The sequence below is a fragment of the Macaca thibetana genome, chromosome 6, assembly GCF_024542745.1.
Source record: "Macaca thibetana thibetana isolate TM-01 chromosome 6, ASM2454274v1, whole genome shotgun sequence".
NCBI classification, from domain to species: Eukaryota; Metazoa; Chordata; class Mammalia; order Primates; family Cercopithecidae; genus Macaca; species Macaca thibetana.
The window spans coordinates 40,853,103-40,880,336 of NC_065583.1; the positions used below are offsets into that span (position 1 = coordinate 40,853,103).

Genomic DNA, 27,234 nt, shown 5'->3' on the forward strand with positions numbered 1-27,234 from the left:
GTGAATGATATGATTAAGTTAAGGATCTTGAAAGGACTTTATCCTGGATTATCCAGATGGGCGCTAAATACAATCACATGTAACTTTGTAAAACCAACACAAAGAGAGAGACATGGAGAGGAGGAGGCAATGTGACCGTGAAGGCTGAGAAGGCTGAGATTGGAGTGGTTCAGCCACAAGCCAAGGAACACCAACAGCCGTCAGAAACTGGAAGAAATAAAAACCAGATTCTTCCCTGGGGCCTCCAAAGAGAGTATAGCCCTGACAACACCTTGATTTTGGACTTCTGGTCTCCAATACTGAGACATAATAAACTTTTGTTGTTTTACAGCACCCAGTTTGTGGTCATTTGTTATAGCAGCCACAGGAAGTGACACACTTACCCACCTAAGTACCTGGACACATTGTTTTTCACTTTTCAAATGTCTATCTTGACAATTTTATTCTTTCATAGATTTATTTTTTCCCTAAAGGAGTTGTTCCCAAAATCTATATCAATAATCTCTTCTGAGATCCAGACCCATATTTCCAGTCACAATGGTATTCTCTTAGGACCTCAAAGTAACATTTCCTTAAATGTTCATCTCCATTCCCTACCTGCTCAAATATGCATAAACTGTTTCTCCAACACTGTTCTGCAAGTTGGTTAACGGCAATCTCATCTTCTCAGTTGAACAAACTAAAAAAGTGAGAGTCACCTTCTACTTTTGTTTTTCTCTTATCATTTGTATTGAGTCTGTCATTATTTGGCTGCTTTTACTTTGTCAATGCCTCTTGTCTTTTTCAATTCATTTCTACTGCCATAATTTAAGTCTCCATTACTTGATACCTAATTTATTAAAAAAGAAATAGCTTTCCTGCTTTCACAATCTCCCCTGCTCTAATCCTTCAAGTACACATTTATCACCATATACTCTGCAGTTGTTCATACTTATCTCCCCATATGTAATACTTTCTTGGTAAAATGTTATCTATCTTTCAAGACACTCTTCAATAAAAGATCTGATTTCTAGGGCTTACTCCCATTTCTAAGATAGAGAGGAATGCCCAGGTAATACATTTCAATACCATATATTTATTTAAAATTATTGATTGAAGCTGGGAGTGGTGGAGCCTGCCTGTAGTCCCAGCTACTTGGAAGGCTGAAATGGAGGATCACTTGAACCTAGAAGTTCTAGTCCAGCCTGCACAACATAGCAAGATCCCCATATGTTTTTAAAAAGTGATTGAACGTATACTATATTCCAGATCCTAAACTAAAGATATGTAAGAAAGTAGATATAAGGCTGGAAATTTTAATACCTTTACTACCAGGCTGGGGTATGTAAGATTTTATTCCCTGGTTAAAGAGAAGCCTCTGGATACTTTGTAGAAACAGAAAGTTAAAACATGTAAAATGCACATTAGAAGATTCACTTGGTAATAGGCACAGTGCAGTGGTATACTATGATAAGTTTGGGATCATCCAAAACCGGGTTTGAGCCACAGTTGGTTGCCAACTGTACTGTATGGTACAGATGGTTAAATATTTTTAAATTGAGAAATGATTTTACTATATTTCATGTAAATAAGAATAGTACAATAGCTATTCCTACTTGAAATAAAGAAGGTATTGTGTGAACAATGAAGAAAATCATTCATCATATATCAGACATATATTCATATTATTGTGATAATACCTGGAATATAATGTGAAAATATCTAGATTGTACTGAAATTAGAATAGTGATCAAGAAGGCTGTTTTAAAAGCCTAAGCACATGAGGAAGAGTAAAAGAATCCATTAATGGCATCTAGTAACTTTTTGTACTATTCTTGCAACTCACCTGTAATCTTGAATAATGAACAAATTAAAATAAAGTTTTAAGTTATCAAACATCTGGCCAGTTTTTAATCTAATATACTATTATTTTTCAAAGTTAATCAGTCATATAAAATATTATAGAAAAAGAAAAATATTAAGTGTGGTGATCCATGGCCTCCATTGTATCTACATATTTCCTTCATGAATGTTAGACAAATACACAAAAGTTCAAAATGAGTAAGAATGACGAAGAAAGATGAGACATTCGATAGTTTAAAGGATAAAATCACAAAGAAAACCGAGACAATGTAGTTATAACCTAAACGGAAGTTCTTCAAGGAAACAAATATATCTAAATAATATTAATAACTTACTTCACTGGGAGGATTTAAACAATCTTCTCGAGACAGCTGAAGGCTTGGACTGAAAGCCATGAGGTCCGTCTTGGGCGGGCCCTCTCCAGAGCACACCCTCTGCCTCCTCTGCTGCGAGTAAGACCAACTCCCCATGGCGCTGGAGTACACCAGCGTGGGCTTGTCCGGTGAGCACCGGCTCATGGTGGGAGGCGCTGAGCACCGCAGCGCAGTGTACAGCAGCAGTGTGAGCACCAGCAGGCTGGACACTGCACAGATGGCGATGATCAGGTACACGTTGATGTCCACCAGAGCCGCTTCGGCACCCACAGCGCCCACTGAGGCCCGCGACGACACCTTTGGTGCCTGACCGTTCTCCACCAACGACACCAGCACCGTGGCCGTGGCCGTCAGCGCGGGCTCACCGTGGTCCTTCACCAGCACCAGAAGGCGGTGGCGCGGAGCGTCTGCCTGGTCCAGGATGCGTGTCGTGCTGATCTCGCCAGTGTACAGCCCCACGCGAAACGGGATGCGCGCGCCACCCGCCGCCGGTTGCAACTCGTAGGACAGCCAAGCGTTATAGCCGGAGTCAGCGTCCACTGCGCGCACTTTCGCCACCACGTGGCCCGCACCCACCGACCGCGGTACCAGCTCGCTAACTGCACCGCCCGCGCTGCCAGCCCGAGTCGCCAGCAGCGCCGGCGCATTGTCGTTCTCATCCAGCACGAACACCTGCAGCGTCATGTTGCTGCCCAGAGGCGGCACGCCTGCGTCGCGCGCGCTAACCTGGAACTGCAGCAACTCCAGCTCCTCATGGTCCAGCGGCTGTAGCGCGTACACCTTGCCGCTCTCCGCGTGCACCGACACATAGCTCGACAGCGCGCGCTCGCCCACCCGCCGCTCCACCAGCGAATAGGACACCAGCGCGTTCTCCTGCGCGTCCGCGTCCCCCGCAGACACCGTGAAGATGTGGCAGCCCGGCGGGTTGTTCTCCTTCACGAACACTGTGTACTCGGGCTGCGCGAACGCCGGCGCGTTGTCGTTCACGTCGGCCACACCCACAGACACGCTGGCCGTGGCCCACAGCGAAGGCGAGCCCCCATCCCGCGCGGTCACCACCAGCTCATAGGCCGACACGCTCTCGCGGTCCAGGGCGCTGTCCAGCACCAATGAGTAGTAATTCTTGTAGGTGGACACCAACTTGAAGGGAACATGAGGTGTCAGTGAGCAGATAACCTGTCCATTGGCTCCAGAGTCACGATCCGACACGCTAATCAGGGCAATGACGGTACCCACCTGAGCATCCTCTTGCACAGGGAGTGACAGTGAAGTAATCATTACTTCAGGGACATTGTCATTCACGTCCAGAACTTCCACCAGGACCATACTGTGACCTGCCATGGAAGGAATCCCTTTATCAATGGCGTTAACCTGAATTTCATAGGCATTATTCTCTTCAAAATCCAATTCACCATAAATTCTAATTTCACCTGTGTCTGGATTTATTGAAAACATACATTTCTCACTCACTGGCAAAATCATTTTCATCCCATAGGAAATTTCTCCATTAAGTCCTTCGTCTGGATCGGAAGCGTTTAGTTGGATCACTCTTGTGTCGTTTTGGACATTTTCAGACAACACCACTCTATAGCTGGGCTTATCAAACGCCGGACCATTGTCATTCACATCCAGGACGGTTATTTGAATCTGAACAGACCCTGTTAGTTCTGGTTTACCGCCATCGATTACCATCAGCAAGAAATTGAGTTTTGGCGTTTGTTCTCTGTCCAATAACTTCCGAAGAACTAATTCAGGCAATACACTTTTATCTTTTTTTGTTTTTATTTTAAGCTCAAAATGCTCATTTAGACTTAACGCATAGGTCAAAAGAGAGTTTACGCCGATATCCGCATCAGAAGCGCCCTCTAGAGGAAAATGAGAGTCCAGAGGCGCAGATTCAGAAACAGGTACCTTTTGTTCCCTTTCTCTGAACACTGGCGGGTTGTCGTTAATGTCCTTTACCTCCACGTCCACATGGAAAACCTGCAGCGGCCTGTCCACTATCACCTCCAGGTGGATGCTGCACTCCGCGCTCCGCCCGCACAGCTCCTCGCGGTCGATCCGAGAATTCACAAACAAAATGCCATTCTGCAGATTTACCTCCAGAAGGTCCCCGTGTGTTTTGGACGCCACCCGAAACAGGCGCGGCACCAGCTCCGCCAGCTCCAGCCCCAGGTCCTGAGCAATGCGGCCAACAAAGGTGCCGTGTTTGGACTCCTCGTAGACGGAGTAGTGGAGCTGGCTGCTCCCCACCTCCCAGGCTGCGAAGAGCAGAAGCGAGAGCAGCAGACGCTGAGATCCCGGGCCTCTTGGCCCAATAATCACCATTGCAGAAAATGAGGGCCTCTGAGTTGGGACAGTCAGTTTTAAGGGTTCGCTTGCCTGAGGTATTTCATGAGCAGTCACCCTTTTCTGTAAGTACATATTTAGTACATTTTTTCCAGCATCACAGTCAATATGGAGTCGATCCTATTCCGTGAATGGTTGGAATGTGGGTGCGGAGAAAAAATTTTCCTGTTTCACCTTTTGAGTGTAGAGCGACATCATGTGACCGATTATGTAAGTGCAAGGAAGATCCTGAGGTTCTTTTCGGTTTAGCCACTTTCTGGGTCACTCTAAATTCTGTTGTTTCCACTTTCGGATATTTTTCACGGATAATTTATAAATGAGGGTTTAGTTAATACACGTGATAGTAACAAAACATCAACAATTTTATTACTGTAGTTTAAAAATGTTTTCTGCTTAAAAGTAGAAATCTTTCAAATACGGTAGGTTAGAAGCTACACTTTATCATGGAAAATGATACACAGAATAATATACATCACCCCTGCCCTTATATAGCTTGGAATTCACACTGTTTCAGTAACTTTTAACCTTTACAAGCACTCCATCATAAGATTTTAGAGAAAGTTAGGAATTTTGTATTTAACAAAGGATAAGAAACTAAAATGTCTAATACCAAACAATATTTCATTTATATAAATTGTCTTATTCATAAATCTGATGAAAGTTAGAATTCATCATAAATATGGAGAGTGTTATTGTTTTTGGTTCCTTGATGCTTGAATGTAATAACTTTTCACATAACTGCTCTCATTTCCATAACATGCTAAAACAAATCTCAGGAATAGATTCTGGAAAGTTTTACTCTAGCAAAAGTAAAGCACTTTCATGTTAAATGTTTTATTGAAACCTCCAAATTTCATGCTATCCCAAAGTAACAATGGAGCACTAATATGAGAAAGATCTCTTAAAAGGTTTTGAAGCCTAATCTCATTGACTAAAGTCAAGAGAATGTGAACTTGATATCAACCTTTTGCTTTTTCTCTAAAACTTCCCCTATAGGTCATTTAGTAGTTAGGACATGCTTCTCTTCAGAAAATCAGAATAGTGACTGTGATGCAAGGGGGAATCAAAAGACCTTTAGTGAGTTTATTCATTAATTCAAAATCAGCTTTAAGAGAAAACAAAACACAGATAAGATCCTAAAACTTATTGTGAACAACTACACATAGATTTTGTAAGTCTATTAATACTCAAGGTCAAAATCTTTAAACCAATAATTTGATGCAATTCGTTGCTATTACATATAATAATAAAGGCAACTCAAATACGACACCTTTACAAAACTAGGAAAGAATAACCAAGAATGGCTCTACAAGTATAAGATAACTTAAATCAACTATAAAATGTTAAGTAATTAAAAATATATTTGAATTTTGATGCCATCAGGCTAATTATTTAAATTGTCTAATATTACCACCAAATTTCTTTCCTATTTTTCATTTTCAAAAGTAGTCAAGGTACCATATGAGCTAAGGAACTTTAATTTTAAAAAATAGTCTGGGTGCAGTGACTTACACCTGTAATCCCAGCACTTTGGGAGGCTGAGGCAGGCAGATCACCTGAGGTCAGGAGTTCAAGACCAGCCTGGCCAACATGGTGAAAACCCGTCTCTACTAAAAATACAAAAATTAGCCGGGAGTGGTGGTGCATGCCTGTAGTCCCAGCTACTCGGAAAGCTGAGGCAGGAGAATCACTTGAACACGGGAGGTGGAGATTGCAGTGAGCCAAGATCACACCACTGCACTCCAACCTGGGTGATAGACCAAGACTCTATCTCAAAAAGAAACAAATAATAATAGTGTATTATGTAGTTCTCACACACTCTTTGACCTAAACAATTTGTTAAGCCAATAGGAACATCTAAGTTCAGCTTAATAGTTAAACAACCAAACTAGAAAATAAATTGAAATTATAATTTTATACCATAGAATGCAATCTTGGCATTAAGAATAAGTATAAAAGACACAACTTTTCAGAAATCAGTCCAAGTAATCTAAGTTATCTAAAATGCAAATTTGTTATTTATGTGATATAAAATAATAATTTACAAAATTTTAACCTGCACTGAAAACGTTCCCAAGTCTTTAAAAGTTCTTGAGTTATTCCAAAAACTTTATCTGGAGATGGGTAATGTATTCCCTATCTAATATTCACATTTATTATATTTGTAAAGTTTCATAAGTGGTATGATGGTTTAATCACTTTTGAGTCTGAAATATTTTATATTTTTATCTTGTTGCCTTCTCTTTAATACTTAAAGAATGTTTTTAGCCAATGAATACTAAGGTACAAAAGTTCTTGATCTAAAGTATATGACTAGGCTTCAGCATAGACTCTTTGAATATTGTGCCAAATGGTATGTTATGCATCTATAAGGGGGGAAATAACTAGATATGATTCTCAAGAAAGTCTGTAATTCCACCACTCTACGTGTGGTAAGAATAACTAAATATGAAGAATGACTCAGAAGTAAATGATCTTTGCTCAGATCTTCAGATGGAGTGATACCACGTGGAAAGAAAATTTCAAAAACATTAGAAATAAGGCACTACAAGATAGAGCAGTTAAAATGTGAGATGAATGAAAAATTGTCAGTAGGTACTCATATTAATATATTTAATTTTTTCTCTGCTACATGAATCTGAAAAACCTATGGAAGAATGCCAGCTAGCATATATTGTAGATAATATAGCCCTATATGCAAGTCTTTAGCATGTTTGGATAATTTGAATAATTTTATTTACCTAGTTTCCTTTGGAATCATAAATCATGCCATTTTGTTTGAGTATCCAAAAGTTGACAAATCTCTTGCCTTTGTATGGCACAAAATCAAGAACAGGCAAAAAAAAAAAATATTTTTTCAGATAGGGGTCTCACGATGATAGCTCACTGCTGCCTGCAGCCCTGAACCCCTGGGTTCAGGGGACCCTCTCATGTCAACCTCCCAAGAAACTGGGACTACAAACGTGCACCACCAGGTCTGGCTAATTTTTAAATTTTTTATAGAGACAGGATCTCGCTATGCTGTCTAGGCAGGCCTCAAATTCTTGGGCTCAAGCAGTTCTCCTGCCTCAGCCTCCCAAATACCTGGGATTACAGGCCTGAGCCACTTTGCCTGGCAAGAACATGTAGAATTTTAGTTATATTATTTCCATAAAGCAGCATATAAGAATGCAAGGTTTAACTTTTTTTTTCAAACAATATGACAACAAGTATTATCACAAGAATAAAGACAAAAGTAAAGATTGTTTCATATATAATGAATTTATGATGAATGTTTAACACTGTAAAAATAAAAAAAGTAAAGTAAATCATGTCATACTAATGGAGTATTCCAGTTTTGATACAAGCCTGAAGTTAGAAAAGCCAATGGACTAAGTGTAGTGGCACTGCATTCCCAGCTACTCTGGAGGCTGAAGTGGGAGAATCCTTTGAGCGGTCACCTGTGAATAGCCAGTGCAGTCCAACCTGGACATCGTGGGAAGACCTCCTCCCTTTAGAAAAACAAAGCCAATTGATTTAACAATGTGGAAATATCAAGGCAAAACTCTACTAAAAGACAAAGAGGAGCAAATTTAAATAATCCTTAGTTATTATGGCCATAACTGAAGTTTAGAGATGAAGGAGCATGGGTACTTTAGTGAAAATAGTAATTATTTCTACTCAAGTGACTACAGAAGAATCATTCTTGCATCTCATTTCTTTTAATATTTGCTAACCAAATATTAAGAGAAATAGTACATTTATTGGTTAAAGAAGCCGAATTATTCATATGACTAAAAGACTGAAGATGTGTATCATTTGGTATTTCATGAACAGACGTTGTTATCTAAAACATTATTCAAAATACTGATCATAAAACTTTCCCTTAAAAAATCCGTGAAAAACACTGGATTTTAAATAATTTCACATACACTTTCTGATAGGTGGAATCTGTAGAAAACTCACCTGTCCGGGGTGATTTGACCCTGGTTCCTGTCTTTCCCCTTCCTCCTCTTTATTCAGACCTAGAGGAAGACTGGGGCTGAAGGCCATGAGGTCCGTCTTAGGTGGGCCCTCCCCAGAGCACACCCTCTGCTGCCTCTGCTGCGAGTGCGACCAGCTCCCCATCGCGCGGGAGCACACCAGAGTGGGCTTGCCCGGCCCGCACGTGCCCTCAGTGGGCGTCACCGAGCACCGCAGCGCAGTATACAGCAGCAGCGTGAGCACCAGCAGGCTGGACACCGCGCAAATGGCAATGATCAGGTACACGTTGACATCCAACAGCGCAGCCTCTGGGCTCGCGGCGCCCACCAAAGCCCGCGAAGAGACCTTTGGCGCCTGTCCGGTCTCCACCAACGACACCAGCACGGTGGCAGTGGCTGTCAGCGCCGGCTCACCGTGGTCCTTCACCAGCACCAGAAGTTGGTGGCGCGGTGAGTCCACCTCGTCCAGGGCACGCGTTGTGCTGATCTCGCCCGTGTACAGCCCCACGCGGAACGGGATGCGCGAGCCGACCGCCGCCGGCTGCAATTCATATGAAAGCCACGCATTGTAGCCTGAGTCCGCATCTACTGCGCGCACCTTCGTCACCACGTGGCCCGCACCCACTGAACGCGGTACTAGCTCGTTAACTGCGCCTCCCGCGCTGCCAGCCCGAGTCGCCAGCAGTGTCGGTGCGTTGTCGTTCTCATCCAGCACAAACACCTGCAGCGTCACGTTGCTGCCCAGAGACGGCACGCCAGCGTCACGCGCGCTCACCTGGAACTGCAGAAACTCCAGCTCCTCGTGGTCCAGCGGTTGCAGAGCGTACACTTTGCCGCTCTCCGCGTGCACCGACACGTAGCTCGACAGCGCGCGCTCGCCCATCCGCCGCTCCACCAGCGAGTAGGACACCAGCGCGTTCTCCTGCGCGTCCGCGTCCCGCGCAGACACCGTGAAGATGTGGCAGCCCGGCGGGTTGTTCTCCTTCACGAACACTGTATACTCGGGCTGTGCGAACGCAGGTGCGTTGTCGTTCACGTCGGCCACCTCCACGGATACCCTGGCCGTGGCCCACAGCGAAGGCGAGCCCCCATCCCGCGCGGTCACCACCAGCTCATAGGCCGACACGCTCTCACGGTCCAGGGCGCTGTCCAGCACCAAAGAGTAGTAATTCTTGAAGGTGGACACCAGCTTGAAGGGAACGTGGAGAGTCAGAGAGCAGGTCACCTGCCCGTTGACACCTGAGTCACGGTCAGACACGCTGATCAGGGCAATGACCGTGCTGGGATGAGTGTCCTCTCGTATTGCGAGGGAGGCAGAAGTCACGGTGACTTCAGGAGAGTTATCGTTGGTGTCCAAGATTTCCACCCAGACTGTACAGTGACCTGCCATTGGGGGAGTCCCCTTATCTGTAGCCTGTACTTCAATGTTATAAAACTTGTTTTCTTCATAATCTAAAATTCCATTGACCCTCACTTCTCCATTATTTTGATCTAGTGTAAATAAGGGTCTTCCATTGGGCTTAATTGACATTAAGGAGTATGTTAACTCTCCGTTGACTCCCTCATCTCGGTCTGTGGCGTTTAGTTTTATCACAAGAGTTTCTTTAGCAGCGTTTTCCATAAGGCTCACCTTGTATTCTGATTTATCAAACTCTGGATCATTGTCGTTGACATCCAAGACTTGGACTAACAGCTGAACAGTGCCAGTAAGCTCCGGTTTTCCCCCGTCTGTAGCCGTTAGTAGCAAATTAAGTTCCGGAGTTTTCTCTCTATCCAGAGACTTCTTTAAAATAAGTGACAGTCTTTTAATCTGCTTACTATTCGTTGGTGAATCTAAAGAAAAATACTCATTTTGACTTAGCCTGTAGGTCAATAGAGCATTCTCTTCAATATCAGCATCAGAAGCTCCCTCTAGTGGAAAACGCGAGTCCAATTGCTTAGATTCCGCAATCAGCAGCTTTTGTTCTCTGAGCGAGAACACCGGCGGGTTATCGTTAATGTCCTTCACCTCCACGTTCACGTGGAAAACCTGCAGCGGCCTGTCCACTATCACTTCCAAGTGGATGCTGCACTCCGCGCTTTGCCCGCACAACTCCTCGCGGTCGATCCGAGAATTCACAAACAAAATGCCATTCTGCAGATTTACCTCCAGAAGGTCCCCATGTGTTTTGGACGCCACCCGGAACAGGCGCGGCACCAGCTCCGCCAGCTCCAGCCCCAGGTCCTGTGCGATGCGGCCCACGAAAGTGCCGTGTTTGGACTCCTCGTAGACGGAGTAGTGGAGCTGGCCGCTTCCCATCTCCCAGAATTCGAGGAAGAGAAACCAGAGCAGTAGTCGTGGGGGGCCCAGTCCCCATCTCTGAAAACCAAACATCGCATACGAAATTGGATTCCAAAATAAGCTTCTTTAGACTTACAGTACCAGATTCTTCAGTTTCAGGTTAAAAATCTCGCTGAATTCTTGAGAAGTTTCAAAGGCTCCTTAAACGGTGGCATCCGGTATGATGGAGTCCCTTTGTATGCGAGTGCCTGACTATTCAGATCAACCTTTGAAAGAACTTTCCACCAAGTAAAGAGCGACACCTTGCGCCTAAAACTGTGAGTACTGTGCACTACATTTACCACCCTAGAATTTCACGTGTTTTGGGTTTCTTCCCCTAAATATTTCCAACGTGCTTATTTATGGAATATTCAGATTATAAGTCATAATGAAACTAAATATATATGGAAATGGCATTTTATTTCTTGATTAACGTCAAATTTAATTATTGTGTCTATGTATGACAGCATTATAAAATTGTTCTTTTACTTATCTAAAATACATATACACTGAGAGAGTGAGAGAGAATGAGAATTCAGTTGTTAACGTGGCCTCATGAAAAACTAGGGCTAAACATTTCCTGAAAGTGTTGTTCCTCATATAAAAATATTATCAAATTTGAATTGTTTTACTTTCAGTCTCCCATGTTACTTTGGCTGCTACGGAACTCAAAGAAAAAAATTGAAGTTTTATAAAAGCAGCTCTTTAGTCTTTATGTTCCACATGACCTATTCTCATCTCTGTGGGCTTGCCTTTTCATACCTGTTTTCTATAGTTCTGATTCTTTACTGTTATTTACATTTAATTGCTTTCTGATTATAAGTGACTTTATATCCATTGCAGAACAATATGAAAAACAAGTATATTCATATTCTCAAACTTGGTAGTTTTAAAAAAGGATTCACAAAGGAAAAATCTATTGATCTAGACGAATTTTTATTTGACATTTATTATTTCTAACGTAAGCCATAGTAGCATAATACAAGATATCAGAATTGATCACTTTATGTAATAGAGTCAATGATATGACAGAAATAGGCTTTTCAACTATAAAATAAATTTTAGTATCATTCGATAAAATAAATAAAATCACCCTGAACATCTTTGTGCATTGGTATTTCCAAGTCACCAACTTTGGTTTCCTTAACCTAATTCAGTTATATTCATGAAAATAGTTTGTTTCTTGTTTAAAGAATTTTGGGTTTGAGAGCATAAGTTCATGGAAAACAAGAGATGTGATTTTTAATTATATCTTCTCTAAGTACCTGATATTGTGCTTAAAACATAGAAAATTAATCAAACAATTCAACTAAATGGTAAATTACCTTAGTGTTTGTGGAAATGGAATTTCATAGAAAATACTGAGTAAAATACAGGAATTGCTTATGAGAGTTTTCATTGCCTGAAGTTGTAATTTGTTTGAACTTTCTTTGTCTTTTCATATACTCTTAGGATTTAGGAGGAAAAAAAGAAGATGCAACAAAATTTTAGAGTAGAAAGTGATTTCGAATAAATACCAGTCTAGCTTAAATATTTTGTTGTATAGTTTTGATGGTTTATCTCCAATCTAAAAATACTGCAATGACATATGAAAAAGTTATCATATGTGTATGCTAATATTTTATATATATTCAACTATTAATTTGAGATTTTGTTCTACTTTTTTCATATTTACTATTTTCCCAATGTTGTCATAACACTAGAACTCTAAGATGAATGTAAAATTCTGTATTAAAAAATTAAAGGAGACATATCAACTTTTATGACAGTTAGTTCCATCATGCATCTGTAAAATAATCAATCATAGTAGCTTCTAATCAAAATAGAACATTAGACCAGATGACAGTATATTCAACATGATATTTGAAGCACATCAGGTTTATTTTGAACAAAAGGAAACAACAGATCCTCAATCACCTTATTATGGGAATTGGGGATGAAGATGTTACATGGAATGTAGAGTCTTCCAGGGTAGGAAAATGAACCTGAGAAGGTTTACCCTGGAAAGATGATAATATCACATATTTGAATTAAAACAAGATGTTAATTTAGGTATTAATTTCCAATGATATAGCATTTTGTGAATATATAAAGTAGTACTGAACAAACGCCAAGTCATAATAGAGTTTGATAGAGTTTATGAATCAATGACCCATCTTTTGCATTCTGGCTGTGATATTTCAGGTGTCACCATCTCAACCAGCCCCTAGTGAAGAGATTATGCTCCCTTTGAACTCATCTTTGAGGATCAGCCTAATATCAGGGTATAGGCTAATGCCAAGAAGTCATTTCAATACAGTTATTGTTAACTGATTTTGTAAAATCAATTGAAGATTAAGGAACTATGTGCCTGACTTTTACTATATCAATCAGGATGTACAATCTGCCTGTATGTCCTGTTAGTCATATATGTATTAGAGTGTATATTTTAATGTCTTACTAGTGCACATCATCCACTGATATTCTATAACAGACCTGGCGCTATTATTTCTTGAAAACACCTAAATAAATTTTGACACGGTTGTCAGAACCCCAGGAGGTTCTCCAAAATCAACAGATTAGAATTACATTATCCAACCACTGTATTAACAAAATTATAGGATTTACTCAGTAATGCTAATTCTGCTCTTTCATGGCTTATTCAAGTAAAAACAGTTATTTGGTCACAAATCGTTTGTCAGTGGTACAAGCTTCCTAGACAACAGTAAGACTGAAGAAGACTGAAAGACCTACACACATTTGAAGATTTTGATGGGAATCTATGTCTCTAAAATTGTTATTGAAGTATGCAATATTGTAAACATTTTTTGAATCCTTTGGCCATGTTCAGGGTCCCTGAAATAATAATATCAACACCTATGCTTGTCCCAAACACTGTCTTTATTCACAGTAACGAAAGAAGGGTGTCATTTTTGGTATAAGTGTTTAGTTTGGGTGTTCCACAAGGATATTGGAAACCACAGTTTTCTGACTTTTCTTGCATGTTAAATGATTCTTACTTATATCACTTCCAAACAACAGAAACGTAGTTCTTATAGAGCAACTCTTAATTATTTAACAATTACATAACCAAAATACCTATCTCAATGTGGCATTGATTAAAACAAATGATAATGATGATCATGAACTCTTATAAGAAAAAAATCACTTAACATAAAAAAACTTAATGCCATCTCAATCACGCATTGTACAAAATTAATGATGAAGACAATCGTGAAGTTTCTTCTAAGCACAACAGAAAGAAAGATTTGCCTGTACACAGCTTGTGCTTGATTTTCCTAGCCAAGACTAGGTTTGAGTAGAGAAAAGACTTACTGAAGAAAGCTCTACATTATAGTGAACAAAGAATGAATCTGAAGTCTGAAAGATATGCATTTGAATAATATCTCCACCATGTACTGGCACTGGATAAAATAGATAAACATCTCAGCTTCTCTTATTTTATCTTTCAGATTGGAGTGGTCATATGTACTTTAGAAATTGTTATAAGGATTAAATGAAATAATGTATTTAAGCCCCTTACTTGATGTCTAACAAATATATTAATAAACTGCTCAAACAGTGGTGATTTATTATCACGAAGTTACTGATCAGTGTTGGCTCTTGTTCTATAGTTATGGATGAAGAGAATTCCAGCACCATAAAGTAGGACAGGGTTTTCCCTTTTCTGAAATTTCCTTAATGTTTATCTTCATAGAAATCATCCTCTCAGAAGTTATTTTTCTAGGTAGACACCACTAACTCCTTTTCAGCATTTATATTAACTTTACCCTATCTATAACATGATTATCCTCCCATATGTAAATATACTATTTCTTTACACAGAATTAAAGGCCATCTCATTTGTAATTAGAGCCAAAAAGAGCAAAGTAATTTTACATATAATTTGATACACATCCTTACAGCTATAAATACATGTTCTCTGGGATCCCTTTAAAGAAAGCAATTCACATGAATATGGTATGAAGGCAAAAAATATTTTGCATCAAATATATCAAGAGTATACAATGTTAAATTCTAAGGTATAATTAACACCACAATTGTCAAGTGAAAGTGCCTTTATTAATATCCCATGATTCTTATACTTAAGTTATTAAAAGCAATGACTTTTTTTGTAGAGATGGGGGTCTCACTATGTTGCCCAGGCTGGTCTCAAACTTCTGGCCTCAAGCAATCCTCCTGCCTCGGCTTCCCAAAATGCTGGGATTACAGGCCTGAGACACCGTGCCAAGCTCAGCAATGCCATTCTGAAAACCATGCAGTTTAATGAACACAGACAATGGTATCACTCTTCATCATTTATGGGAAGACTCTCTTATACTTAAAACCCAAATAAGTGTGAATTTTCCTACCCTAAAATATTTTCATGCAGCCAGGTACCAAAAATGAAAGAAAAATGAGTATAATAAGTGCTCAAAGAAATCTTTCCAAAATAGTAGAAGAGCTCAACAACTTAAACTGGAGGACAGCAGCAATTAGTTCAACAGGTTATTAAGCAGAGCTGACTTAAAAAAAAAAAAAAAGAACAAAATTGTTGGCTATCTGAAGTAGCTGAAGATTGTGAAGACAATGACCTAAAATGAAATTATAAGAAGATTGAAGACAAAAATTAAGTAGTAAAATCACCTTTAAAGGCAAAGCTAAAACTCCACCCACTGCAATCACCATCTCAAAAAAGATTGCTATTGATCGTGAAGAAACAAAATTGTTTGTGAACGAAGCTGCCTCAACCCTGCTGATCACCGTTTGTGAAAGATAAATTTACAGATTATAGAAAGATAAAAATTTAAACATGTTTTAAACTCAAATAATTATTATATTAAATATTGTCATGGTATTTTTGAATACATAAAAATAATAAGGAATGGAGGACACAAATCAGAATAAGAAAATGAATAGGAATAAAGAACTTGCTTCAAAATTGAGAAGATTTGACCTTCTCATAAGGATCATTATTCATCATTATCCTTCCTGTAAGATTTAACTTTCTCATTTACAGGAAACAGCCAGTCAGTCTAATTCATTAGTAGTATTATCATTATACTTACCAACTGAAGAATATTCCTAAAGAATATTCATGGCGACTGCAGTAAAATGTGATGAAGATGGCTAGACTTCCCATGTACTTTTTTTTTTGAGACACAGTTTCACCCTGTCTCCCAGGCTGTAGTGCAGTGGCCTCATCTTGGCTCACTGCAACCTCCACCTTCTGGGTTCAAGCAATTCCCGTGCCTCAGCCTCCTGAGTAGCTGGGATTACAGGTGCGCACCACCACACCCAGCTAATTTTTTTGTATCTTTAGTAGAGATAGGGTTTCACCATTTTGGCCAGGCTGGTCTCAAACTCCTGACCTCGAGTGATCCTCCTGCCTTGGCATCCCAAAGTGCCGGGATTACAAATAGGCATGAGCCACTGCGCCCGGCCCCAATGTACTTTAAATAAACCATCTCAAAAGAAAAACAAAAGCAAAATAAATAAAGCAATAGAATTAAACAATAACTTGGTAAACATTATCAATGTAACCATGAGGGACATTAATAGGAATGAAATACTTTCCAGGATTACAGTACTTACAGTACTTCTCAAAAATTTTCTATTGAAGTCTGTCTCCAAAACCTGAACCACGGGGAACAGTAGGACTGAAAACCATAAGGTTGACCTTGGGCGGCCACTCTCCGAAGTAAGATCTCCTTTGCTGCAAGTAAGACCAGATCCCACTACGCTGAGGCACACCAGCCTGGGCTTGCCTGGCGTGCATGAGCCCTCGGTGAGCGGCACCAAGCATGGCAGCGTCGTGTACAGCAGCAACGTTAGCACCAACAGGCTGGACACCACTCAGATGGCAATGATCAGGTACACGTTGACATCCACCAGCGCTGCCTCCTGGACCTCGACGCCCGCCAACGCATGCGATGAGGCTTTCCTCGCCTGTCTGCTCTCCGCCAGCGACACAACCACGGTGACTGTGGCAGTCAGCGCCAGCTCGCGGTGGTCCTTCACCAGCACCAGCAGGCGGTGGCTCGTAACTTTCACTTCGTTCAGGGTACTCGTGCTGATCTCGCCCAAGCACAGCCCCACGTGGAACGGGTGCTGCCAGTTGACAGATGCAGCTCTTGTGACAACCAGACGTCGTAGCTGGAGTCCACCCCGCGCACCTTCGCCACCACGTGGCCTGCACCCACTGAATGAGGGACCAGCCCACTCACAGCGCCGCCAGCCCACCCAAGGCGCCAGCAGCGCCGACAAAGTTGTCGTTCCAGCACTAATACCTGCAGCGTCACGCTGCTGCCCAGAGGCGGCATGCCAGCTTCGCGCGCTCTCATCTGGAACTGCAGCAGCTCCAGCTCCTCGTGGTCCAGTCGCTGGAGCGCGTACAACTTGCCGCTCTCCGCGTGCACCGACACATGGCTAGACAGCGCGCGCTCACTCACCCGCTGTTCCATCAACAGCACATTCTCCAGAGCGTACCGGTCCCGCGCGGACACTGTGAAGCCGTGGCAGCCCCGCGGTTTGTTATTTTTACAAACACCATGTACTCGGGCTGCCCGAACGCCGGTGCGTTGTGGTTCACTGTTCGGTCACTTCCACGGACCTGATGGCTGTGGCTCACAATGAAAGCGAGTCCCCATTCCGCACGATTACCACCAATTGATAGATTTGCTCTCTTCGTCCAGGGCGCTGTGGAGCACCAACGAATAGGTTCTCGGCAGGGCCTATTGAAGGTGGACACCAGCTTGAAGAGACGTGAGGCATCAGGGTGCGGGTCACCTGTCCCTTGGCACTGAAGTTGGGGTCAGTTACACTGATTAGGGCTATGACGGTACCCAGCGGAGCGTCCTCCTGTACAGGGAATGATAGCGACTTACTGCTAACTCTGGAACACTATCATTGATGTCCAAGACTTCTATCAAGTCTGTGCAGTGACCAAACAATGGGGAATTACCTTTGTCAACTGCCTGTATTTGAATCTTTCATTATTTAGTTTCCTCAAAACCTATCTTTACATTTACTTTTATTTCTTCACTGTCTGAATCTATGCGAAAAAGGGCTTCTATGTTAGGGAAGACATCAGTTGCAAAGAAACAATGTGGCTGTTTGAACCCTCGTTCAAATCCAAGGGGTTAAGTCTAATAACCAGTGTACTTTCTCCTGCATTTTCCAGTAATTTCATATGATAGACTGCTTTGTCAAACACTGGGCATCATTATTTACATCCAGCGCTGTGATATGTAAGGCTTTGGTGCCTGTCAGCTCAGCTTTGCCCCCATCAGTTGCTTTGAGCACCAAGAGTAGCTCTGAAGTAACTTATCTATCTGAAAGAATTTTTAAAATACACCTTCGAGTGGTTTTACCTGCTTTTGGTTGGTATTTCCAGGGAAAAATAATCATTGGGGTACAGTATGTAAGTCATCAGAGCATTGGCCTCGATGTCGGCATCCCAGACATCCTCTAGTGAAACACGAGAATCAAGAGTCCTAGTTTCAGAAACAGATTCTTTTGTGTTGCTGAGAACACTGGCAGGTTGTCTTCAATGTTCTTCACTTTCACCTCCACATGGAAAACCTGTAGCAACTTGTCCACGATCACCTCCAGGTGGATGCTGCACTCCGAGATCCTCCCACACAGCTCCTCGAGGTTGATCAGAGAACTCACAAAAATACCATTCTGCAGATTTACCTCCAGAAGGTCCCTGCAGCCTTTGGAATCCAACTGAAACAGGTGAAGTATCAGCTCCACCAGCTCCAGACCCAGGTCCGGCGCCATACAGCCCACGAAGATGCCATGTGCCGTCCTTGGCCTCTTCCAGGATGGTATAGTGGAGTTGGTCCTTCCCTGCTTCACAAAATTCAGGGAGCAGAAGCCAATGCTGTAGGCTCCGGGATTCCTGGCCACTTAGTCTGGCAGCTGTTATCATGCCTCTCTTTTGGTTAGTAAAACAATATTTCATGACTAGAAAGACTTAGTTCCTCTGAGACCTTTCGATTCCTTGTTCCTGAGGTTCCACATGATCTTAATGGGTGTTTGTAGTTTTTAAAGCACGGGAACAATGGAGCTTCTTTCTGATCTAAGAATAATCTGATTTTCTTCTGTTAAAAAATACTTTTCTTGGAGAACAACAATATCCTGTGGCTCAAAACATAAGTGCATTTGGTTTCATATTATTTCACTTACCTTCTTCCTTCCTGATTCCTGCATATGTTTATGTTTACGATTTCTTTCTTTCTCTCCTTTTTTTTTTTTTTTTTTTTTTTTTTTTTTTTTTGAGACGGAGTCTCACTCTGTTGCCCAGGCTGGAGTGCAGTGGCGCCATTTCGGCTCACTGCAAGCTCTGCCTCCCCGGTTCACGACATTCTCCTGCCTCAGCTTCCCGAGTAGCTGGGACTACAGGCACCCACCACCACACCCGGCCAATTTTTTGTATTTTTCAGTAGAGACGAGGTTTCACCATTTTAGCCAGGATGGTCTCCATCTCCTGACCTCGTGATCCACTGGCCTCGGCCTCCCAAAGTGCTGGAATTACAGGTGTGAGCCGCCGCACCAGGCCTGTTTATGTTTTTCTTTGTGAGCTTTCAACTCCTTTCCTATACTTTCTTGTGTGTGATCAGTACCTCTTCAAAGGTGAGTTTGTCTTACAAATCAGAATTCCAGGAAGAGTTTTATCTTGTATGTAGACATCTTAAATAAAGTACTACTGCACCAACTGTATTATCATGTGAATTAATATGAAAAAAGATCATATTTGCAGGATACTGATGTTACTATTGCTTTTGCTTTTTTCAGTTTTTGAAATAGGGTCTCACTTTGTCATCCAGGCTAGAGTGCAGTGGCATAATCATGGGTCACTGCAGCCTTGACCTCCTGGGCTCAAGCCATCCTCCCTCCTCACCCACCCAAGTAGCACTACAGTAGGGACTAAAGGCATATACCACCATGCCTGGCTTATATACACATAAGTACATATATATATGTAAGGAGAGCCCATCATATATATATATATATATATGTATACACACACACAGTACAAGGTATCCCTACGTTGCCCAGGTTGGTCTTGAACTCCTGGCCTCAAGCAATCCTCCCACCTTGCCTCCCAAAATGCTGTGATTACAGGTGTGAGCCACCATGCCTGGCCTTAAATGAGTATTGATGGAGAGATTAATGCACCTGTATACCTGAGACTTTTACAATTGATATGAGTTTTTACTAAGTTTTTTATATTATAAGACATCCGGGAGGATTTTTTTTTCAAATATCAGAGGGGGAAGTATATATTTTATAAACCTATTTGATATAATAACAAATACACGTCTAAACTCTGCATTAACTTAGCAGCTATAATTTCTAACAGCTGGAGACAGGGCATGGAGAGTATTAACACTGAAAGAATGCCATGCTTAAATTCTTGCCAGAGTTTTTTTTTGTTTTGTTTTGTTTTGGTTTTTTTGGTGTTCCTAAACTTGAACAATAATTTTAACTTTTATTTGAAGCTATTTGTGAAGTACATACTGAGTAACAAATTCAATCTCCATACTCAAAGACAAAGGGAAAGAAAAAAATAATTGCTAAGAGCCATAGGCAAGATGATAAATTCATGGCATTGGTGTTTGGTAACACTAGAATTAATAAATTTTTTTAAAAAATGAAATCATGGGTATCAGGTAACAACCAATTTCAGGAAAACACAATTGATATTGTAGTTTTGTCACTATGCAACTAAATTAGCTTTCATTTCTGAGTATATATCATCCAACCCTACCCTGTTTAAGATGACTAGAGAAGCTATTAAACTGCAATATATCAGATCAGTAGAAAACATTAATTTAATTTTCTCCTCAAACTTTTAATATTCATCTGTACTAAAGTATTTTCAATCTCAAAATTAAAAGTGTTCAAATTCTCTTCATTTTTAAGCATAAGCATGGCTCCTTCCTCAAAGTGAAAGAGCTAATACGTGAATATCATAAGCAATGCCTAATACTGATAAAGGAGCAGATAATGAAGAACTACTGGATAAAATTATGTAAATAACTGAAACATACATTTTCTTCTGCTAAATGAATAATACACACTGACACAGGTAACACTACAACTAAAACAAAGATGGAAAACATTTTTAAAATTCAAAGCATTTAACTTAATTACTAAGATAAAGACATTTTTACCAATGAACTGCCCACCTACTTACTGCACTATTAAGGAAAAGCTGTAATCACTGAACATAGAAATCTGCTGTGGCAGTATAAGCTATGGTACACTACACATATTCTACGCATGGGGGAAAACACATTTTCACTTAAGAGATACAGATCAGTGAAATTTTTTGTTAATGCAAATACAATCAAATCAAAATTTAGATTGGAAATGAAATAACATGAAGTACTAACCTTACAAATACTTGTAATAAAAAGTGATTATGAAAGTAAATCATCAGAACTGCAACCTATATCACATATCTGTATTGGAAAATATTAGTGTATTCAGAATAAATTATTATTTTAAAAAATTTAAGTACCAAACAACGGCTGACCCACTGGATAGGATAAAAATATTCAAAAACTCCTGGAATAAATTATATTACAAAGGTATCACTAGAAATATTCCAGCATAAATGGAATGTAAACAAAAATGAAATATTCTGATATATATTTGAGAAAATGCGGTAAGAGAAAGTATTATTCATAAAGCACAAAAAGAAAATGAAAACGTAATAACCCACCTTCCTAGAGTGGTCTCCTCCAATAGACTGATCTTCCTCGTCCACATCTACCACTGGGCACGGCGGAAGGCTGGGGCTGAAGGCCATGAGGTCAGTCTTGGGCGGGGGCGGGGGCGGGGGCGGGGGCGGGGGCGGGCCCTCCCCAGAACACACCCTCTGCCGCCTCTGCTGCGAGTAAGGCCAGCTCCCCATCGCGCTAGAGCACATCAGTGTGGGCTTCACCTGCCCACGTGCGCTCTCGGTGGGCTCCGCCGAGCACCGCAGTGCAGTGTACAGCAGCAGCGTGAGCACCAGCAAGCTGGACACCGCGCAGATGGCAATGATCAGGTACACGTTGACGTCCACCAGAGCCACCTCGGGCGCTACGCCCACTGAAGCCCGCGACGAGGCCTTGGGTGCCTGGCTACCCTCCACAAGCGACACAAGCACAGTGGCCGTGGCCGTCAGCGCCGGTTCGCCGTGGTCCTTTACCAGCACCAATAGGCGCTGGTGTGGCAAGTCATCCTCATCTAGAGTGCGCGTCGTACTGATCTCGCCCGTGTACAGCCCCACGCGGAACGGGATGCGTGTGCCAACCGCCGCCAACTGCAATTCATAAGACAGCCACGCGTTGTATCCCGAGTCAGCGTCCACTGCGCGCACTTTCGCCACTACGTGACCTGCACCCACCGACCTTAGCACCAGCTCACTGACTGCACCTCCCGCGCTGCCAGCGGGAGACGCCAGCAGCGCGGGAGCGTTGTCGTTCTCGTCCAGCACGAACACTTGCAGCGTCACATTGCTGCTCAGAGACGGCACGCCAGCGTCACGCGCGCTCACCTGGAACTGCAGCAGCTCCAGCTCCTCGTGGTCCAGCGGTTGCAGCGCGTACACTTTGCCGCTCTCCGAGTGCACCGATACGTAGCTCGACAGCGCGCGCTCGCCCACCCGCCGCTCCACCAGCGAGTAGGACACCAGCGCGTTCTCCTGCGCGTCCGCGTCCCGCGCAGACACAGTGAAGATGTGGCAGCCCGGCGGGTTGTTCTCCTTCACGAACACCGTGTACTCGGACTGCGCAAACGCCGGCGCGTTGTCGTTCACGTCGGCCACCTCCACGGACACGCTGGCCGTGGCCCACAGCGAAGGCGAGCCTCCGTCCCGCGCGGTCACCACCAGCTCATAGGCCGACACTCTCTCGCGGTCCAGGGCGCTGTCCAGCACCAACGAGTAGTAATTCTTGTAGGTGGACACCAGCTTGAAGGGGACGTGGGGCGTCAGAGAGCAGGTGACCTGTCCGTTGGCTCCTGAATCATGGTCAGAAACGCTGATCAGGGCAATGACGGCGCCCACTTGAGCATCTTCTTTCACTGGGAGAGACAGAGAAGTGACAATCACCTCAGGTGAATTATCATTTTCATCCAGTAGTTCCACTAGGACTGTGCAGTGACCAACCATAGGTGGGTTTCCCTTATCTGTAACATCTACATGAATTTCATAAGTGTTACTGTCCTCAAAGTCAATAGCATCATTTACTTTTATTTCTCCCGTCCTTTCGTTTATCCAAAACTTCCTTCTTATCGTGGGTGGGACCAAAGGGCTAAATGAATACATCATTTCCTTGTTTATTCCTTCATCCGAATCAGAAGCGTTGAGCCATATAACTAATGTTTGGTTCACTTGATTTTCATACATCTTAACTTCATAAACCGGTCTGTCAAAGATAGGAGCGTTATCATTGGCATCTAACACCAGGATCAGCAAAGAAACAGATCCGGTAAATTCAGGTTTGCCTCCATCAGTTGCTGTCAATAACAACTTTAGCTGAGGATTTTCTTCACGATCCAGCAGCTTCCGCAGAACAAGCACTGGGAATTTGTCTTTGTCTTTTTTGTTTATAGTATCAAGAACAAAATACTCATTTGGACTGAGTTCGTAAGTAAGCAATGCGTTCTCTCCAACATCCGCATCAGATGCGCCTTCTAGTGGAAATCGAGAGTCAAGCAGTCTGGATTCAGGTATTGAGAGCTTTTGTTCTGTTACGGAGAACCTGGGCGGGTTGTCGTTAATGTCCTTCACTTCCACGTCCACATGGAAAACCTGCAGCGGCCTGTCCACGATCACCTCCAGGTGGATGCTGCACTCCGCGCTCCTCCCGCACAGCTCCTCGCGGTCTATCCGAGAATTCACAAACAAAATGCCATTCTGCAGATTTACCTCCAGAAGGTCCCCGTGTGTTTTGGACGCCACCCGGAACAGGCGCGGCACCAGCTCCGCCAGCTCCAGCCCCAGGTCCTGCGTGATACGGCCCACGAAGGAGCCGTGTTTGGCCTCCTCGTAGACGGAGTAGTGGAGCTGGCCGCTCCCCACTTCCCAGGCTGTGAGGAGAAGAAGCGAGAGCAGCGCACACTGGACCCCCAGGCAGCTACATCTGGAAACCATCTTATGCTTCTCTTGTTTTACAAATCGACGAATCAGCGGTCTAGAATGCACATACGATCTGACATTTTCTGTCCTATTTCTTACATCTATTTTTTATCAAAATGGCTGAGATCTCAGAATGAAGCTACTTCCTAGTCCTTGAGAAACTGGCAGATGCCTTTGTTCTAAAAAGCTATTTTGTGGACCACAGCGACATCCGGTGGCTTTAGGTGTAAGTACAAGTCCATGAGTTCACAACTTTTCTTTCATTCGTATGTTAATTCTTTTTTTTATGTATTTTTATGTCTATGAACTTTCAAAGCCTCACATTACGTCTCTTTATAGTTAATAATAATAAATGTTGATCCCACGTGCAATGTTTTCTTAAATGTAGAATCTCAGAGTAGTGATTTCTTCCCTAACCACATGATTATAAATACCTGAATTTCAAAATGCCCTTAGTATTTGCATACTAGTGAGTATACTAATAGTTTATTAAATGACAAGTTTAGTTCCCTTTAAGTTCTGACACTTAACTTACTTCTCTTTCTCATTATTTTGAGATTTAATAAAGTTTGTTTAGACACTAATGTCAAGCATCAACTATCTGTGAGGTGTTTATAACTCTGAAGATCTAGTCATCTCTAGAATTTAGAGATCATTAGCTTCAACATCAGACATTTCTCATTTAGATTCCTATTATCCTACTCGCTAGCCACATGACGGGAAAATCATTTAACCTCTTCCTGCTCCATGTTCCAGTTTTATAACTTTGGCCTAATACTAATATGGTGGTTGTGTGAATTATAATATATTAAGTGCTTGCAATAGTACCTTAAGGAGAGTGAGTGATTCATAAATGGAAACTATTCTCAGGCCTCAATTTGGCCACATTTGTTTTGATGAGGCTCAATACTAAATTTGGCACATCAGGCAAAATTATTACCTATAGAATGCCTTAATTATTGCTACTGCACAGGCTGAGAGTGGTGGTTTCCGTATTTAAGAAAAGAGAAAAGTGCTGTTACAGAAAAATCCTTTATACAAGGAGAAGTTTCATTTTGTAATATCTTACATGGGCAAAAAGAATCTTAATTATAATTCTAAATAAAGTAATTAACAAATTTATTATATCTGCTTTCAGAGACAAATGCTTTCAACCCTGTTATATTTACACTTTTCAAATGCTCAAAAGACACAGTTCTGAAATGTATTTAATAATTTTATCAGTGTCAATGAAGTTTTTCATTACCACTTGCGGTAAAAATATTTTTTCTCTCTCAAAGTTCTTGAAATCAAATATTCAGGAATGAAAATGTAATATATCTGTGCTGCTGAAAAAACTTGGGTTTTCTATATTTCCAAGAAAGGAAAACTTAATAACAGAAATTTTGGTCCTATACAAGTGTTAATTTATTTTATTTAATGATGTTTTGGCTTTTCTAAAGAATATTTTTAAATGTGTCAATAACTTTAAACTTTTTTATTAAAATCTGAATGACAGAGCAACAATATTTATGAATAAGAAAACTGACAGAAATGGGTGTCACTTAATCCATCAGTTTATGTGTCCTACTAAATTCTGTTTCTATACTTCTCTACTCCTTTGGCATGCCTCTTGCATCAAAATTCATTCGAATTCTGATTTTAGAGATTACTTTTTTATAAACCCTGAATTAAAATGTAATGAGCTACGTACCAAAATATCAACGTTTGTTTTAGCTATCTGGAGTGTAAAATAAGTTTGCCATTGATCAATCATCTCCACACACAAAATAATAAAAACTAAACTCGATTTCTACTAATGTACATTTTATACCAAGTAATAACATAAATATCCCAATGTAGATGTCTAACATTGAATAAAAAGTAGGGAGTAGTTAAATTACTCTTTTTTTTTTTTTTTTTTGAGACAGAATCTTGCTGTCACCCAGGCTGAAGTGCAGTGGTGTCATCACAGTTCACTGCAGCCTCAATGCCCCAGGCTCAAGTGATTCTCCAACCTCAGCCTCCTGAGTAGTTGGGACTACAGATGTGTGCCACCATGCCCGGCTAATTTTTTTTTTTTTTTTTTTTTTTTGGTGGAGACGAGTCTCACTACATTGGTCTCAAACTGCTGGGCTCAAGGGACCCTCCCACCTTGGCCTCCCAAAATGTTGGGATTACGGGTGTCAGGCCACCACATCTTTTTAGATTGCAGAAACTTGCACATCAAGTATTAAATAGGGCTACGGATCTAAAATTTCAGTTGTATGAGAATCATCTCAGGTGTGCTTTAAAATGAAAATTTGCTCATACTACCCATTTCAGAATTTCTGAGGTGGTCTTAAACCAGAACATTCAATGAGGACTTAGGTGCTGCTAATGCAGTAGCATTAGTAGGTCTAAGGATAGGTTGACCATAGGCCCCAATTTGTCTGGGACAGGCTCAGTTTAGGTCTGTGATCTTGTATACTTATTTACAGCACCCCCTTTGCTCTCAAAGTGTCTAAGATATTGGGTGATAACTTAGTTTTCCCTATATAGTAACTACAACTTGAAGAGAGCTGGCATAGGAGGAGCTTCATTATTGTTTCATGATTCTGACTTGAATTGAGGAATGTTAACTACAGATGCATATAAGGAGAGCTATTACGCAAAATAGGAAAGTGTCTGTTCTACTCTCACCTCTCTGTTTTGAATTTGACAGCCTGTTTTGAATTTTACCTTCTCTGGATCCCAGTGCGTTCATGTTTGCTAATGACCTCAAAAGATAAATTTATTACTAAGGTATTCACAGCCCTTCTGAGAATTTGCGTATGATGAGAGCTTATATTCTGAGAGAGAATAGAGATTAATATGAAGGACTAAATTACCAATTCCATCAACACAGCCATCAATAATAAAGAATACATTTTATGATTATTGATGACATAGTAAATGCTTAGTAAGTACTAGCTCTAAGGAGACTGGAGGACTTAGGGTGGGGGACAAATGACATCTGTAGCATCCCTCTATTCACATCAAATAATCCAATACCTGGGCCCAAGTTTAAATGACACATGAAACTTGAAAATGTGCAAAGACAAAGATACTTGAAAGTATAAGCCTATATTCAAGGTGAGTTGTGCTGCTAGACAGATGTAGATAGGCTTAATGACAGGAGCTCAGAGACCAAGTTTTGAAAGAAAATGACAAAAAAAACTAGGCACGGTGACTCACACCTTTAATCCCAGCACTTTGGGAGGCCGAGGTTGGAAGATCACAAGGTCAGGAGTTCAAGACCAGCCTGGC

General features: G+C 41.6%; 3 protein-coding genes and 1 pseudogene across 3 annotated transcripts in view; 1 reads left to right on the plus strand and 3 right to left on the minus strand.

Annotated features, from left to right (window-relative positions):
• The window catches only part of LOC126956101 (protocadherin alpha-12), a 140,931-nt gene extending 126,048 nt beyond the window's left edge, over positions 1-14,883 (minus strand). The window contains exons 1-2 of the mRNA XM_050792970.1: positions 8,511-14,883; positions 2,178-4,685 (exon numbers count right to left, since the gene is read on the minus strand). Coding sequence (XP_050648927.1) covers positions 2,178-4,685; positions 8,511-10,901 — 4,899 coding nt within the window. The 5' untranslated portion in view covers positions 10,902-14,883. The remainder of the gene's footprint in view (positions 1-2,177; positions 4,686-8,510) is intronic.
• A 1,584-nt stretch (positions 14,884-16,467) lies between these two features.
• Positions 16,468-17,462, plus strand: LOC126956102 (uncharacterized; the record flags this gene model as incomplete). The annotated part of the gene is given in 2 exon segments (XM_050792971.1): positions 16,468-17,116; positions 17,119-17,462. Coding segments are annotated over 2 exon segments (993 nt in total), but the record flags the coding sequence as incomplete, so codon positions are not given.
• A 733-nt stretch (positions 17,463-18,195) lies between these two features.
• On the minus strand, positions 18,196-18,795 carry LOC126957336 (protocadherin alpha-4-like; annotated as a pseudogene).
• Positions 18,796-21,331: 2,536 nt separating this feature from the next.
• On the minus strand, positions 21,332-27,127 carry PCDHA10 (protocadherin alpha 10). The gene has a single exon (XM_050794993.1). It carries the CDS (start codon positions 23,980-23,982, stop codon positions 21,418-21,420), a length of 2,565 nt encoding a protein of 854 aa, XP_050650950.1. The 5' UTR covers positions 23,983-27,127; the 3' UTR covers positions 21,332-21,417.
• Between the last annotated feature and the right edge of the window lie 107 nt (positions 27,128-27,234).